This window comes from Corvus moneduloides, chromosome 7 (genome assembly GCF_009650955.1).
Source record: "Corvus moneduloides isolate bCorMon1 chromosome 7, bCorMon1.pri, whole genome shotgun sequence".
In the NCBI taxonomy this organism is placed as follows: Eukaryota; Metazoa; Chordata; class Aves; order Passeriformes; family Corvidae; genus Corvus; species Corvus moneduloides.
In genome coordinates this window covers 5,591,387-5,607,893 of record NC_045482.1, presented here as the reverse complement: position 1 = coordinate 5,607,893, position 16,507 = coordinate 5,591,387, and the positions used below count along the sequence as shown (strand labels likewise).

Genomic DNA, 16,507 nt, shown 5'->3' with positions numbered 1-16,507 from the left:
CATACTGTTGCTAGGAGGACAATTGCTGGGTACTTGAGGAAAACAAAGAGCTACCCATTGGGGGTGGGGTGCACCTGGCTACTCTTTTATTTTCACCTGGGTGTGTGGGCAGTTCGGTCCCCTAACGCCGGAGAGGGAAGCTGTTTTTTTGTCGGCTGTTTTTTTTCCTTCTGCGGAGAAAGACCCCAGGATCCCCGGCCCACCTTCCCTGCCCCCCTGGGGGCCGGGCTGTGGCTGCCCTGCCCCGCCGCTGCTTCGAGCCTTCGCTACGTTGTAGCCCTGCTCGGCCTGCCTGCCCAGGCCTCCAGGGGGTTCTCCGTTAGGATACACCTCGTCTGCCATCCGGGATTTGTGCTCATCCCTGCCGTTCCAGCCTGCTGTTCCCAAGGGTCCAGCCGGACACCAGGATCGGCTCCCCGGGGGGTTTGTGAAGCCTTTGTTCCATCCCTCCCAGGATCCCAGACCACCAGTGCCGCGTGCTCCCCGAGCTCGCTCCGGAGCGCCCCCTGCAGCCGCGGGGGAACCATCGCACCTGCCCTGCTCACCGGGAGCCACCAGCGCCCCTGCCGGCTGCGAGCGGAACTGCACCTAAGGGGAAAGGGCCTGACAGCCGAGAAGGCTGGGACTGGGTTTGTGATTGTTTGCTGTTACTGCCATAGTTATTGCTGTTTGTTTGACTGGTTATACACATATAGATAAATAATAGTAAAGAACTGTTATTCCTATTTCCCACATCTTTGCCTAAACAGCCCCTTGATTTCAAATTATAATAACTCAGAGGGAAAGGGGTTACATCTGCTATTCCAAGGGAGACTTCTGCCTTTCTTAGCAGACACCTGTCTTTTAAACCAAGACACACAGTTTTAAATAATCTCTGGTCCTACAAACTCCTTAAGTCCACTATAAAGACTTACATACTACTTGTAAGTAGGGTGTCCTTAGGTATTACTTACAGGACTTGAGTAAGGCTTACTCAAAGCCCTGGTATAGAGGCTGCTTTTGACAGTTGTCGTGTTTGCTGCTTCAGAGCTACTCTTGTGCTTGTCTGGAAGTTTCTGAGAAGGTAGTGTTACTGAATATCAAACATTGAGGGTCTTCAGTAAAGTACCTGTGTTTAAAATGAAATTATCTTAATCTGTACCCCTTCTTGCTCTGTCTTTGAAGCCAGATCTGTTTGCCATAGTCCGAAACTTCTAGTGCTTTGTTACTACTACAGAGTTAATCACAGCCTAGAGTTAAGAATTTCAATCCATTTAGCAAAATTTACCAAACATCTGAGTAACTTCTTCTACCTGAAGAAGTTTCTATCTGAAACTGAATGTTCCGTTTCCTCCCAACAATTTTCCTTGGTTGAGTATTGTTAAAAGCTTTGTGGAGATCTTGTTGTCTACAGTCATGTAATATGGGCTTATAAGAAGGTGGAGTCAGACTAGAAGGTGCAAATGAAAGGATGAGAAGATACGAGTATAAACAAGGGAAATTCCAATTAAATGGAAGGGGGAAGTGGTCACACTGGGGGCAGCCACTCCTTAAAGGAAGCTCAGAGTTGCAGTGGTGTCTCTGACTGGGAGATGTAAGAATTGCCTGAGCAGAGCCAAGTTGGTTGTGCTTTGAGTTGGAGAACTCTAAAGACCTTTCCCAGCTGAATTTTTTCTGTGGTTCTATCCAAACATACAAAAGCCATGCCCATTTAATTTCTGTCTGCCTTGGTGTGGATGGAGACTGTGGTGCTGCTTGCTGTCGGCAAGTTTCTCTTTCCTCTGGAGTCTTGGCTTGCTGTTAAACAGGCTTTCTTTAACCATGTGAATTCAGAATATTCTTTTAGTTGTCTGAATGTCCCCATCAGTTGGTGTTTTGTAAATATCTTAAATAAGCCAAACTCTTGAGTTTGGTTTTTCTTTTTTTTTCTGAGAAACTAATTAATCCAATCTAAACTAGGCTGTACTATTCATTTTGCCACCTGTAAGCATTGTAATAGCTTGTCTTGAAGCAATTTTGTGCAGTTAATAAGTTCCATTGGAGCACTAACAACAATTACATGCCATGGTATTTTTCTGTAAAAATACACTTGATGTGAATGATAATTGCAGAGTTTTATTGTCCCCCAAATGCCAACATATGAAAAATGCATGTATTGCAGGTGATAGAGAAATAAGGAATAGGTCTGGAAGTAGAATGTCTTGAATATTGAACAGTGGGAATACTGAGTAAAGTCACAGCTAACAGATCCATTTGCCCTGCTGTGATGTGCATGGAGCAGGTCTTTGTTTTATCCTGCTCTAATTCCTTTCAGTGGTTCATGTTGCTGATATGTAACATTGAAGCTCCTGGATAGGGTTGTGCTGGGGGCATTGCTCGTCCTTTTGCTTGAGACCTAAGAAGTGGGGCTAATTTAGGGAGTAGGCTCTCCTGTGGATTTTGGGATTCATTGAAGAAGACACCGCATTAGACTACATGTGAATGACCACCCAGAACGTTTTACAGTGAAGGTGCATTATATACAGCCCTGATGTTTGCCACTTGATTTTGCTGGGTCACTGTAGCAACCTCAGGACGTGGCAACTAGAGAAGGCCAGGAGGAACTGAACTCTTGTGTGCAGGGCTGTACTGACACTGCACACTTGCAGCTTTGCTGTCCAGGAAAGGCAGGGACACGGGAGCTAAGGCAGCCCACTTCTGCAGGAGTCTGGGTTGCACATTGTTGCTGAAGAGTTTTGGTCAGTGATCAGTGTGGTTTGGGTACCGTATTTAGTTGATAAAAAACACCAAAAAAAGAGGCTCTGCTGTTGCTTGGGCTTTGGTTTTATGTGTGTTCTTTCCTGAGGAGCTGCCAGAGGGGCTGGTTGATATCACAGGTTTCATGTGAGGGCAAGAAAAATTTCCGTTTTTCCCTTATCTTTTGATACTGTGATACGGTATTAACTTTGCAATTTATTTTTATTTTTTTAATTGCTACTACTTTCAGTTTACAATCAGAAGATGCTAGCTATGTACTCTGGGTCTTAGATCTCTTGAACTAGAGAGAAGATGGTTAAATTTATGTATTTTTTTTACAAATCATACAATGAGTCTAAAATAACATATTAAAGATATGTGCATTAAACTATGAGCAGAGTAAGTGTTGAACAGCAGAGGGAATTACTGCCTTAGGTTTCTTGTCCAGCTTTACTGTATGAAGTACAGATATGTAGGCTTATTGTGATGCCATGAAGATTTTTTGCCTTTTCTTTTATACCCCTATTATACCTTTTTTACAACTTCTGTATTCTTAGTGCTTTTTTAGACTTAGCTACATTCTTAGACTTGTTTGTCAAGCTGAGAGACTAAACTTTTTAGAAGCTTAGAAGTAGTTAGGGATCAGTGTGCCCCAGACCCCAAGGTGCTCTCCAGAACACATTCTGTAAACTAAGATAGAACCATCCAGGGGAAGGCTCCTTGGGGAGGGGGGCTCACTTGAGCCTCTCATTGGGGAATCTTTGATAGATATGCTAATTAGTAAGACCTATAATGTTATACCAGATCTTTTGGGGGGGGATTGCAGGGTGCATTTTGGTGCATTCCACCTGGACGTAGTGCACCTAAAGATCCTTAAAATGAATACCAAGGTAAAATGCCTTTTCCTCTTCTAACTGTGTTTGACTCTTGATTTTAAGACCAGGAAAAGGCATCAATTGTTTGGACAATTCCCAAGTGAACCTTCCCTCCTTGGACTGACCCAGCTCTCGAGAAGGACTGTGAGAGAAGGAAGATCAAAAAAGAATTTTTTAAATAAAAACACCATAGCTTGGCAGATCACAGGTTGGACAAACTCAGTCCCGCTTTATCACAATCTGACTGAACTTAATGTATTTATGACTAGGTTTTGATCTACCCAGAGCTCTTAATTTCTTAAATTGTGTCCATCTGTCAAATTTAGTTTGGCACATATACGGTATCATAAGAAATTTGGAAATGGCTATAAGGCCAAGATGTTATGTTCTTAAATGTATAAAATGCTGTGTAACTGAGAAAGTATAATTATCATTGAATGCTAAATTTTCAGAAGTTTTAAACTTGGATTACAAAAAATAAAGGGGTAAAAACATTCAGTTGTTTTGAATTCCTGTTTATAGGCCATTGGGATTATGTACTTTTCTTGTACAGGGTGTGTCAGGGTCGATGAAGTGTTTCGGCAGGATTGTCCTGGTTAGGTAGGTTTGTATATTAACAGCAATTCTGACATTAAAAAAATCATTTTCCAGGATAAAGAGGCATTGCAACAGCAGCAGTACAACAACCTGATGCAGATCTCTGCCCTGCAGTCTAAACTGGATGAAGCGAGGCACCGAGTCCCAGTGGATGGCAACTCTGCTCCAGTGCTGAAGGAGCAGCTACAGGCAGAGCAGGAAGCACTTCAGGTCAAGGAGAGAGAGGTGAGTGTTTTGGGAAAGTCCTGCAGACTTTGAGTTGCTTTAGCCTCAACTAACCTTCCTTTTTCTTGCTTTGTTTTGTGTCCATCTCCCTTCCTGCTGGAAATGGTCTTGTGATTATTCACATAACTTTGAGACCGATCAGTATCGGTTGTTAACTGATTTTCCTTTCCTTCCAGAGTTGAAGTGGGTAGATAAGTTTTTGTTTGAGAGTCAGGGATAATTCTTTTAAGACCAGAAAGGGCAATTACCCGCAATGGTGTAATTTAATCTGTTTTGAGAGAATGTTTGTGATGAGTTTTTGTGTCAAGCTAAGAAGAAACAGAGAAATTGGTCCCAACATTTGGAACTTTTATTGGATTTACATGTATAGATGCATACACAACCCCACTGTATGTTTATATTGTTACTAAATAATTATTATAATATCTGTGATATAGAAACATAGTCCAGTTAAATGGTAGTGTTTACTACCATTCATGTGAAGAAGAAAAACAGGAGTGATCCTTCAGTCTACACCATTCTTTCAAGAGCAATAGAAGATAATAAAAATTAATTTCTTACAGATGGACTTCCCATTTCTCTTATGAAGTTTTATTTCAACAGTCATAATCCCCAAAGCCACTATTACCTTGCTACCCATTAAGGCAAGAGATGATAAAAACATTACACTGCAGAGAAAAGTGTGATTATTGAATCATCTCTTTGTTGTCTGTGTTACTGGGATTGGCACTGTAATGCTCATTTCTGGCTTCTGGGAGGAGAAGGATCGTGTTTATATTGGCTGCTTGTCATTGTTGCACATCAAATGCTAGTATGTCTCATATTGTTACATCAAATGACATCAGTCAAGCCTTGATCGTTCACAATACAGATTAATGGATCTTTGTGAGCAGATAGTTTTGTTTTTTTTTTTTTTTTTTTTTCTTTTTTTTTAAAAAAGAAAACAGAAATCCACCTTTGTAGTACTTTGGTTTTGCAGATGAGGAGCTGGAACACAAGCTTCTCGCTCTCTTTTTATGTCTCAGATTGAGGAGACTGACAGCCGGACTGACAATCTCACAGAGTCAGACCTGAAACCAGACAGAATTTACCTGTGAGAATATTACAGTGAAATTTTGCAGCTATAGTAAAACTCACAGAGAAGGCCAAGAAGATAATTAATAAGAGAAGATGTTCTGGACACAAGGAAAGGATGTTCTTGTTATGGGACATTGAGAGTGTACAAGGAAGAACTTGTGAATAATATGTAGCAACTATACTTTTGCTTGTATAGCTGATTGTTTACTGCCTGAATGGTCATTGTTTGTTAGGCAGCCTTGTCATTGTTTGCTAAGCAGCCAATCTTAAATTAGGCCACAGCCACTGTGAAGAGGTATAAGAATAGCAGTAGAGAAAAGAAAAAATCTTTCTACCTCTTTTGACTATGGATTATGACTAGTGTGGCTTTTATATGCGCCTCGACAAAAGCTACATCAGATATTTTATTAATGCAGGTTGATTAGTTTAAATCATTGAATTTGCTGAAGTTACTTTTTGCCATTAAATAATACGATAAATGAAGTTTTATCTTAGAGCACTTAATTGAAACAACTATGCATATTTTTTTTAGATTGCAAACTTGCTAGACCAACTAGAACAATATAAAGATAACCTGAGCAAGAAAGATGAGGAGATATTGCAGCTGAACTTGCAGTTAGAGATACAAAAAAACCTTAATACTTCCAACATCACCCAGCTTCAGGCAGAGAATGCACACTTGAAGGTAGGTTCCTTTAGCCTTAGTGCACTGCCTAAAATGTCAGAGACCCGCTTTCTTGAGAGTGTTGAAGTCTTCATCTCATGATGTTGTAAACAGATGTTTGGGTTGTTTCTCTTGCCAGCAGAATGTTGCGTTACCTTTACAAGACTGATGCTGGGTGTATTGCAGAACCAAAGCCCCCCCAGTATTCTCGATTCATGCTCATAGCATTATCTTATACAGTGATTTGATTTAAATCAAAGCTGAGGTTATTTTCTGGGTTGGGGCAGTCCAACACAGTGGTGCAAACCCAAAGAAGCTGTAGTCGTGTCCCTGAGTTCATCATTACAGTAAAGAGGAGAATGTTTAAATAAAGCACCTAGTTCTGTTGTGCCATTAGGTTGAGAGACAAAGTCAGTCCTTTCTAATGAGATGATTGTTTTTTCTGGTCAGGAGGATCTAACAAAACTTCATGTGAAGCAAAGTCAGGACCTGGGTATTAGTGATTCCTCAGCTTTGTCATTCCCACAAGCACTGCTTGAAGAAAAGAATCAAGAAATCGATCACTTGAATGAGCAGATGAAGAGACTTCAGCATGAGCTGCAGAATGCTCTGGAGAATAAAGTAAGAGTGCTTATTGTAAGAGTGTTCATTGCTTGATTTTTGGGGGAAGCAAGGTGTGCAGATTCTTATTGTAAATGAAATCTGTTTGATAATTCTCTTAGGAAAGCAGGGATTATTTTGAAAAGTTACCAGCTGAAATGTGTGTTTCTTCCTGCTGTTAAATGTGTGATTTAATGCCTGTGTGATTCAGATGAGAAATATAAACTGTGTGCAATAATAATTCTCTACATACAGTAATATTCAGTCCTTATCCTTTTGCTTAGGTTGCAGAAGACCAAAAACCTGAAATTGAAGAACTCAGATCACTGGTCGAGCACCTTCGTGTTGACCAGGAGAGGCTGCGCAAGGACAAGGATGACGAGGTGGAGCAACTCCATGGAGTAATTGAGAAGCTTCAAAAAGAGCTGGCACAATTTGGACCAGTATGTCATGAAGATAGTGACAACCAAGATTATTTCTATGAAGGTGCATTGGGACAGTCAGTGGAAAACCTTCAGAATGAGTTGAAGAAGGAACTGGTAGATTGTCAGGGTGATCCTGATCCAAACAGAAGAAATGCATCACTACTCTCCAAAGTGAGAGAACTTCAGGAGGAACTGGAGCTTGTCTCAGCTTCTAAAGAAGCTCTGCAGCAGCAACTGGAAAAAAAGGAATTGCAGCACAAAACAGAAGTGGAAAATTTGGGGAAAAAATGCCAACAGTTGCGAGAGTCATCAGAGCAGTCTGTTTCAGAGCTCACCTCCCTGAGAATCCAGCACCAGGCACTTCAGGAAGAATACAGAGTTTCCCAAACTTGTTTGTCTCAGAGAGAGGCTGAGACAAAGATGACTACATCTCGAGTTCAAGAACTTGAAGATAAGGTGAGAGAAAGGGAAGCAACTATTCTAGAGAAACAGATGCAAATTAAGACAATGGCAGATCAAAGAGAAGCTGACACAACTGAGCTGCAGTACTTAACAGAAAAGGCAGCAGAGCTCCAATCAGAGTTGGAAAAGAGAGATGCAAGTCAGGCACAGGATGTTTACAGTCTTCAGTTAGAAGTTTCTAGACTTGATTTCCAGGTGCAAGCCCTGAATCAGAAAGAAGTAGCTTATCAGAGAGAAATCAAGGAACTTCAAGGGAGCACTGCAAAACTGGAAGGTGAAAGCAAGGCCCATACGAAAGAGCTTGAAGCCTTACGATTGGGAAGAGCTGAAGTTCTTTCACAGTTGGAATCTTACAAGCTGAAGGAGCAAGTAGATCATGAAGAGACTAAATTTCTCAAGCCATTCTGCCAGAGAAAAAGAAAAGATGTAGCCCTTAAAAATGGAATGGAGGAATTAGAAGCCAATATTGATCAGTCATTTGGAGTAGTGGCTTCCCCTACTGCTAAACTGGTACATTATTTGATTTTTAATAGTATTATTTGTGGAGATTTTTAAGAATAATCTATTTCTAGATTAATAGATTGAATACATTTTCCCCATTTTAATTTATTTTGCCTGTGAGAGTAGTTACTAGGTTATATTCCTTCTTTTCTCTCCACCTGTGAGCTCTTCCCAGCTTATTTTTTTTCCCTCCTGATCTGTTGAGGAGGGAGAGTGAGAGGGTGGGCATCTGCAAGCCAAGCAATGAACCCACCATTAGCTACCAAGACTGTTTGCCATCCTTCATGGCTGTATTGGAGAACTACTTGAAAACACTTCATCATGTCTCCTTTTCTTTTCAGAAATTCTTATTTACTGTGACTCTTTCTTGTAATTATTCTGAGTTTTTCCTAGAACCATTTCCTCCAAGTAACCTAATTGTCTTAAATTCTTATTAAATCATTCAATTTTAGAAAGCAGTAGGACTCAGATTACCCCTTTTTTCAGAGAGCTGTAGAAATCTGTCATACACCAATTTACTGTCTTTAAAGGCTGGTTTACAGAGGTGATAAGTGCTAGTTAAGAGGGCTTATATGAAGAGTTTGAGCACACAGGAGAGGAAAAACGTTCCGTGTCAGACTTATGTGGAATTTCAGGGCCCTGCTTGGCAGTATGATATAATAATCACCCAAGGTAGTTGACTTACTTAAAAAAATGATAGGATAATTGCTATGTATAATGACATGTTTATTTTAAAATGGAAATGAAGAGAGTAGCTATGCAGAACATGTGATCATTCCTGGTGTTTATATTTTTATTTGCGTGGAAGTTCAAGTTTGGAGCGCTGCCATCAGTGCCTGGGTGGCACTGTACATTCAGGGTCTGTCCCAGAAATCTCTCATGAAAAGGAGACAGGTGGGAAAAGTGTTGAATGACCCATGCAGATTGGTATACTTCAGACCATGGAATGTGTCTGTACTAGGCAGCAGACTTCCAATCCAGTGACTGCTGGACCATGTTGCTTATACAGGTAGGGATTGTCAGATCCCTGTTTAGAAAACAGAAGTAATTTAGGATCCAGTGAAGAGAGAATTGGTAACATTTTGAAGGATATCAGGGAATGCTGGAATTCTGGGGGCAGTTAAGTGATTTAAAAATCACTTTTCAAGTAGAAACTCAGACTCTGAAGTGTTTAAATTGATGTTTATATGTCAGTATATGTATTTCCAGGTTTAAGTGCTAGAAGTTTTTAAGTAGGCTGAGGAGGGATAATTATCAAATTGGAGAATATGTTGAATCAAAGTGAATAAATTACCGTGTTTTCAAGCATTCCTTACAATAGACTTTTTCTATGGATCTAGTTCATCCTAGTATTAGAAAAAGTAATAATATTCACAGCATTCTTAGAGGAGCATAGAACCTCTCCTGCAGTTATGCTTGGGTTCAAAAGTGGAAACAATGTGAAAATTAGGAAATGTATTAAAATGAAAGCTGGAGGAGCAGCGAAAAGAGTCAAGTCCTGGCAGCTAGCACTAGGCTTAAAACAGATGATTAAGAGGGATGATTAACACAAAAGGATTTAGGTGATGGTCTAAAATGAGAGGGATAACAATTACTCACTGTATCTGACAAACTAACAGGCATGGAGGATGAAATGAAATTTCCATGTTGACAGGTTTAAAATAAACTAAAATATCTTCTCAAATAGTGCATTATTTAGACTCAGTCACAGAATCGGAGTGATTCTATCTTGAAATTACTTAAAGTGATTGAAGGAAAAATCAATCAATTCTAACAGGTCTTTTTTTAAGTGCATGTTTCTCAGTTTGTAATCATACTCAAATTCCATTAAACAATTAATGTGTTATTTTGTTATAGGAAAAAGATGAAGTTATGTTTGACTTGACATGTCACAATAAAAATCCAAAAATGCGGATTAAGCAATTACAAGAAAATGCCTTGCACCAGGAGTTGGACATGATCCACAGCTCTGAAGGGGATCAAGATTTGAAAAAGCATTGCCAGCAAATACTGGAAATTCATCAAACTCCTGATTCACCAAAACACAATTGGAACATAGACAAAGAGACTCCAAAAGATTTCCAGAATTTAATTGCAGGTATGTCTTCATGGAGCTCGCCTGAGATCATGAGAAAGCAAGATATAAGCATGGAACTTCAACCAGTCCTTCACCTGACACCCTTCTCAGAAGCTGAAAACACAGATTTTGAAATTGTACACACAAGGTCATCCCTGCAAGGAGATAATTCCGTATCACTGGGATATTCTAACCTTGATGAAAATGGCAGTGGGGATGCAGCAGTGGGAGTAGATAGAAAATCTCCAGCTTTCTCTGGAAGTACCTATTCTGTTGATGATGATGATGAAGATATGGAGAAGAAGATTCTGGTAAGTGATATTTCATGTTTGATTTAACTCTTATTAAACAAGACTGCTCAGCTCTGTCCCCTTGGGATCATTGAGGGGCCACGGGCTCCAAGTAGTAGAAACCTACACACTGCTGGGAATAGGTCCACTAAAGTTTTGGGCATACAATTATTAGTTCCTCTCTTACTGTGATAATAACTGATAAATTTGTGATAACACTTAATGTGCCAGTAATTGAGCTAAATCTGTAAAACCTTTGCTACCACAGTACTCAGTGTACTGTAACAGCTCCCTACTTCTTCAACAATCTGTTGTTGAGTGTTAGAAGTGAGAGTGTTAGAGTGTGAGAGTGTGTTTTAAAACTGGAGAACAGAGGGTTTTCTTTTTATTGACAATATTATATATATATTGTATACATATACTTACATGTTGTCTATTCTGTAATTTCACAGGAAGATAAAGTCTGTACTTCAGAAAATTTATCTTTAGCTGTATATTTTTGTGCCTTGCTTTGATGGTTAAGTATAAATACATGTATCTTTCTTAAGACTATTAAAAGAGGAAAAAATTGAGATGGAATGGCTGCCAGAGAGCCCCAGTGTTGCATTAACCGTGGTATTTGCCATCTCTAACACTTGGATCAAGTAGGCAGTTGCTAAAATCCGCACTAGTTACAAAGTTGTCATAAATGCAGAAACCAACAGCTGGATTCAGAAAACCAAATTAACGTGAAAAATTTATTCTCAAGCAGATGAGAGAAGCTGGTAGTCTGACTTTAACCCCTTCTGATTTACAAGATTATGAAAGATCAAGAGCATCTGCGATGAGCGATGGATGTGGCAGCAGTAAGTTGAACTTTGTAGATTCCTTTTACCTTTTGTTAACTTCAGTATTCAAACATGTTTCTCCTTTCTCCCATTTTCTTTTACTGTGGGTCTTTTATCGGAAAGCTATGCCTTTGTCAGGTGCTTCTTTGTTTAAAAAAATACATATATATATATGTATATTTGTGCCTGCTTTTACCCTTTCATCTCTACATACAGAAAAGAGGCAGGGGGTTTAAGTGAGTCCTGACTACAATACTCTTTCTGGTTCTGAGGGCAACTTACGGACTTTTAACTTGTTTAAGTTAGTTAAGATTTCAACCAGCCAACCCACTCTAACCCTGCATTCATACGAGCAGAAGAAATCATGGTTATTTTGCAAGTGTTTGTTCTAGTTTCAAGTTCTTTCCATATTTATAACACTTTCTGGGGGTGGGGGGTTGTCTCTTCCTTCAGATACCAGCTCAAATTTGGTAGCTAATCTAAAGCAGGAGCTACAAACATCAGATCATCTAGATGCCAATGTCACGGCTTATCTGCAATACCAGGCAATGATTCCAGATATTATGGAATCAACAAAAGAAAAGGAAATACTTTCACCACAGATGAAGGTAATGTATGATTAATATGAGCATACCAGCAAATTAAAACTGGACAGCAAAAATTAAATGCTAATAAAAAATAGCTGCTACATCTACACTGAAAACTGTTCTGTAATGGCTTAAACTTCAAGTTGATTATGGTTCTTGCCCTTGCATCTCTTGTGACAACATTACTGACATTTGCTTGTACTTGCTAGAATTGAACTAGTTTTGCTGGGACAGCACTGGTGCTGTTTTAGAATGTGGGGATATAAGGACTGGTTAATCTGCTTTATGGGTTTGCCTTGGAGGCTTCACAGAAAGTTGTTTCAGAAGCAACCAAAGCTGGCTGATGTTGTGCTCCCCTGCCTGTTCTTGTCATCCTGATATGATGGAGAGCTGTGGAAACACCATTGTGAGGTGTGCAGGGATATGTCAGAGCCAGTTCAAGCAACACGAGGAATATACAGAAGACTGAGCAGTGAGTGGTTGAAGAAAGTATATGTCTAGAACTCTTTGGTTTGCTGAACAAGCTCTCAGCCATTTCAAAAATTCCAGCTGTGGAAAGGGAGAAATTTTCATCTATGAGAGAATACAGGAGGTTACAGTGAGTTCTTAAGTAATAAGAAACTAGAAGAAATACCCTTCTTAGAAAGTGAATCCTGCCTCCTAATATGCTTAGCACGTTCTTTCAGCTTGCTCGGCACAATGGAGGAAGACTTATGCAAGGGGAAGGTAAGCCTGAATTCAAACTCACTCAAGCTAACTGGCACAAGTAACTCACAAGATGGAGACTGGGCCTTTATCATTCCTCAAGTCAGAAGGAAGATCCTTCCCCCGTCCATCTGCCTTCATAAGGGACATGATGCTCTAGGGTTGGAGCAGGAAGAGCACATGGAATAACTGATATGGTTCAGGAAAAGCCAAACATGCAAAGCTGATGAAACCATCTGCTGGCATTAGAACCAGTGCTACCAGAAAAGCACATCAGGTGTTAGTAATTGGAGATTCTTTACTGAGATGCACTGAATCACCCTCTTGCCATCCTGATACTTTCTCTAGAGAAGTTTATTGCTTACCAGCAGCTTGTATTTGTGTTATCATTGAGGCTGCCAAGCTGAGTGAGCCCTACAGATTATCACCCGTGTAGGGTCTAACAGTACTGTAACAGGGCAGTTCAAAGGTTTGGGACCATGCGTAATATTCTCTATCCTCCCAGTGAGAGGAAGGGGACCAGGATAGAGGTGAATCCCCCGCTGTGCAGCTGGTGCAGTACTCAAGGTTTTCATTTTTATGATCACAGATTTACCTTTGAGAAGCCAGAAATGTTGGGAGCTCGTGGTACTCGCCCGACCAAATGGGACAAGAGTGGCCAATAAGCTGGCCAAACCTATAAGAAAAGCTTAATTTCGATGAGGAAGGGATTGGAGGAATGAAGTCCTTCATATTGTAAGAGAAGATCAGATTTAAGACCACCAGAGGAACCTGGACATAGGTAAATCTGTGGCACCCAAAGGCATGCATCCCAGGGTCCTGAGGATACTTTGCGCTTGCAATTGCCAAGCCACTCTCCATCATTTTTGAAAAGTCACGGCAGTCAGATAAGGTCCCCAGTGACTGGAGAAAAGGGAAACATAGCACCCATTTTTAAAAAGCATAATAACGAGCACCCTGGAAACTACTGATCTTTCAGCCTCACCTCACTGCCCAGTAAGATCATGAAATGGATTGGACATAAGTAAAAAATTTCTTGTGATGAGACACTGGCACAAAGAGGTGGTGGATCCCTAGAAGTCCATCCCAGAATCCATTCAAAATGAGACTGGATGGGGCTTTGAGAAGCCTGAACTAATAGAAGATGTTCCCCATGCCTGTCACAGCAGAGTTGGACTAGATATGGTCTTGAAAGGTCCCTTCCAACTGAAAGCCATTCTATGATTCTGTGTCTAAAAAATTAATAATTCTATAACGCATAGTCTCAGAGCCTTCATGGAAGAGGTGAATTTTATTTTACCTTAAGAAACAAAGATTTTTGGTTTTTTTAGTTTCTTTTTGAGGAGCATCAGTCTAGACTTTACTGGCTGTAAGATCTGAGTGCATATTCCAGTACTGAATGTTTAGTTTGAACAGTTTACTGTGCTTTTGATGTTAATGTTTACTGAAGGTTTTCACTGATTCTTGAGGTAATCACTATTTTGATTCCAGTGACAGAAAAGCAACTCAAGTTGCTTCAAAAGTAATTCAAAAAGTGCAAGGAAAGAATATCAAGAGTTAAATAAAAGTACTCTGTGGTGTTGTTGGAGTGAGTAGCAATGAGGAACAGCTCCACATGGAAGCTGGGATATTTCTGATGAGAGGTGTGTAAGAAAAGGACTTAAACCTCCAGTGACCTTCCTTGAAAAGAGGCCAGGAAACATCTGTGCATGATGTAATAGTTTGTGAACGGGGAATTTATTTAAAATATATTGTTTGGCCTGACAATGTCAGTGGAAATTGTTTCCTCTGACATTGTCAGGCCAAATAATATATTTTGGGAGTTGTTATTTGTACATAATTTACAAAATTAAGCCAAGCTTGTCTAAATACATAGTTCAGTTTTCTGGCATCACTGGGGTTTAGTAACATAGCTTCAGACTTGATAGAATTTAATTTATTCGCAGGAAAGTTAGCTAAATGTTTCAGAAACAAAGGTAAAGTACAGCCCTTTAGCATAAATAATAATTATGCTTAATTGCATCTCAGCGTGTTGATACAGAAACCTTACTTTTGTTGTCTAGTACTATCCCATCCTACTCTTACACTGCCAGGATGCTGATGCCTGTTTCCTGATATTATCTTTTTTTTTTTCCTTCTCAGACTGTGCTGAAGATGGTGTATGAGGAGAGCTGCAAAATATTGGCTTTGTCAGAGCATCCCTTTGGTTTTAGGGAGCTGAAGAACATCCCTCAGACCCAAGCAGCAATGGAGGGCTGGCAGAAGGAGGAATTATCCCTGCTAGATGCTATCCAGTTGCTGAAGGATTACCTCAGCAAGGTGGCAGATAGAGGAGACAAGGTATGGAAATAAAATACCCTTTAAAGCAAGGTAACCAGGTTTTATACATATAAATGTGTGTTGTATATATAATACGTTATGAGGCTTGTGTGTATATATATGTTTAAGGAGTAAGGGACAGTACTCTTTAAACACTTCTAAAAGTGCTTAGCTTAAATTAATAGATACACTCTTATGATATGAAAGACATTGGGTTAGAGATCGAGAGAGGAGAGATGCCATTTTAAAAAAATATATTTTAACAGGAAACTTCAGGTGTTGCTGCTGACTGGAGAGGAGAACTTCTGCAAGCAGTACAGAGTGTGTTTGAGAAGGAGAGAAGTGTGTTGCAAATTGACTTGAAGTCTCACTTCTCGGATCCTGCAGCTGGTGACGCAAGTTCATTAGGGGAAAAGCTGGAGTATATAATGAAACAACAAGTATGAAAAGCTCTTAGAGTGTTCTGCTCAAAAATCACTTCTTTATTCTCTTATTTTTTTTAAAGGGTTTTTTTTTTTTCCAGTTTTATTGTTTCTGTTGTTATATCTTGTGTGTTAATGCAGATGGCATGGGATCAGTAGCTCTTAGAGTTTCTGCTGTGGTAGCATTTTTCTTGAACTTTGTACATGGTGTTACAAAGCCTATTGGTTATTTTAGCTGGCATCCAGAAAGACTCTGACAGTGAATAGGAAATACTTGGTTGAATTCTTTCCCTCCTTCCCATTTGTCTAGAACTTCACAGACCTCTCTTGCAAAGGGTATATATTGAACTCACTCTGAATCTGGAGGCTTTTTGCCAATAATATTTAGGTTCTGGGTTGTCGTAATTGTTATGTATAAACTCAACAAGGCAAGTGAAGTGGGGTTTTTTTCTTCTTTACGTAATGCTAACATTTTGCATTAACATGAGGCATGAACTTGGTAATTTGAGTGCTTCTGTACAAAACTTGTACTGCAAGATTTTCCTTAGTGTTTAGCCTTGCAGAAGGTATGGAAATAGCCTTGTAGTTTGAATAGGCCTTGGTTTGCTTCAGGAGGAGCAGAGGCAGATGGTTGTGGAGCACCTCTTCTCCTCGGACCGGAATAGCCTGCTCTCAGAAATCCAGGACCTCCAAGCTCAGCTCCGCATAACACATCTTCAGAACCAGGAGAAGCTCCAGCAGCTACAGGAAACCCTTACCAAGGCTGAAGATCATGGGAACAAACAGGAACACCAGCTCCGGAGGAAAGGTAATTCTTACTGTCTTTGTCAGTTCTTTCTGTCTTCTTCATCAGTTCCTTTTTGCCTCAAATATAAAAGGCAAAAAAAGGTGTCTTGCAAAGAAGCATTAGTTCTTTCTCGTATCAGTAGTTGAGCAAATCTGTGAAAAGCAAAGAGAAATAACCCAAAACAATAGAATAGAAGTAGTGTATACATGGAGAAAACCCAGTAAGGACAGTAAAACACCCCTGTTTGTTTGCAGGGAATTGTTTATTTATATGTTTGCTAGTATAGAATCACAGAATCATTTAGGTTGGATAAGACCTTTAACACTATGGAGTCCCACCATAAACAGTGCCA

The 16,507-nt window shown here is 39.9% G+C and overlaps 1 protein-coding gene across 9 annotated transcripts in view; it reads left to right on the top strand.

Annotated features, from left to right (window-relative positions):
* Positions 1-16,507, top strand: part of PCNT (pericentrin) — a 74,230-nt gene that overhangs the window by 44,894 nt on the left and 12,829 nt on the right. For 8 of the 9 annotated variants that reach the window (XM_032113867.1, XM_032113869.1, XM_032113871.1 and 5 more), the window contains 10 exons: positions 4,242-4,412; positions 6,022-6,174; positions 6,604-6,774; positions 7,038-8,150; positions 9,999-10,529; positions 11,257-11,353; positions 11,789-11,943; positions 14,770-14,967; positions 15,213-15,386; positions 15,981-16,176. In XM_032113867.1, coding sequence (XP_031969758.1) covers positions 4,242-4,412; positions 6,022-6,174; positions 6,604-6,774; positions 7,038-8,150; positions 9,999-10,529; positions 11,257-11,353; positions 11,789-11,943; positions 14,770-14,967; positions 15,213-15,386; positions 15,981-16,176 — 2,959 coding nt within the window. The remainder of the gene's footprint in view (positions 1-4,241; positions 4,413-6,021; positions 6,175-6,603; positions 6,775-7,037; positions 8,151-9,998; positions 10,530-11,256; positions 11,354-11,788; positions 11,944-14,769; positions 14,968-15,212; positions 15,387-15,980; positions 16,177-16,507) is intronic. The other variant, XM_032113864.1, reaches the window with a different exon arrangement.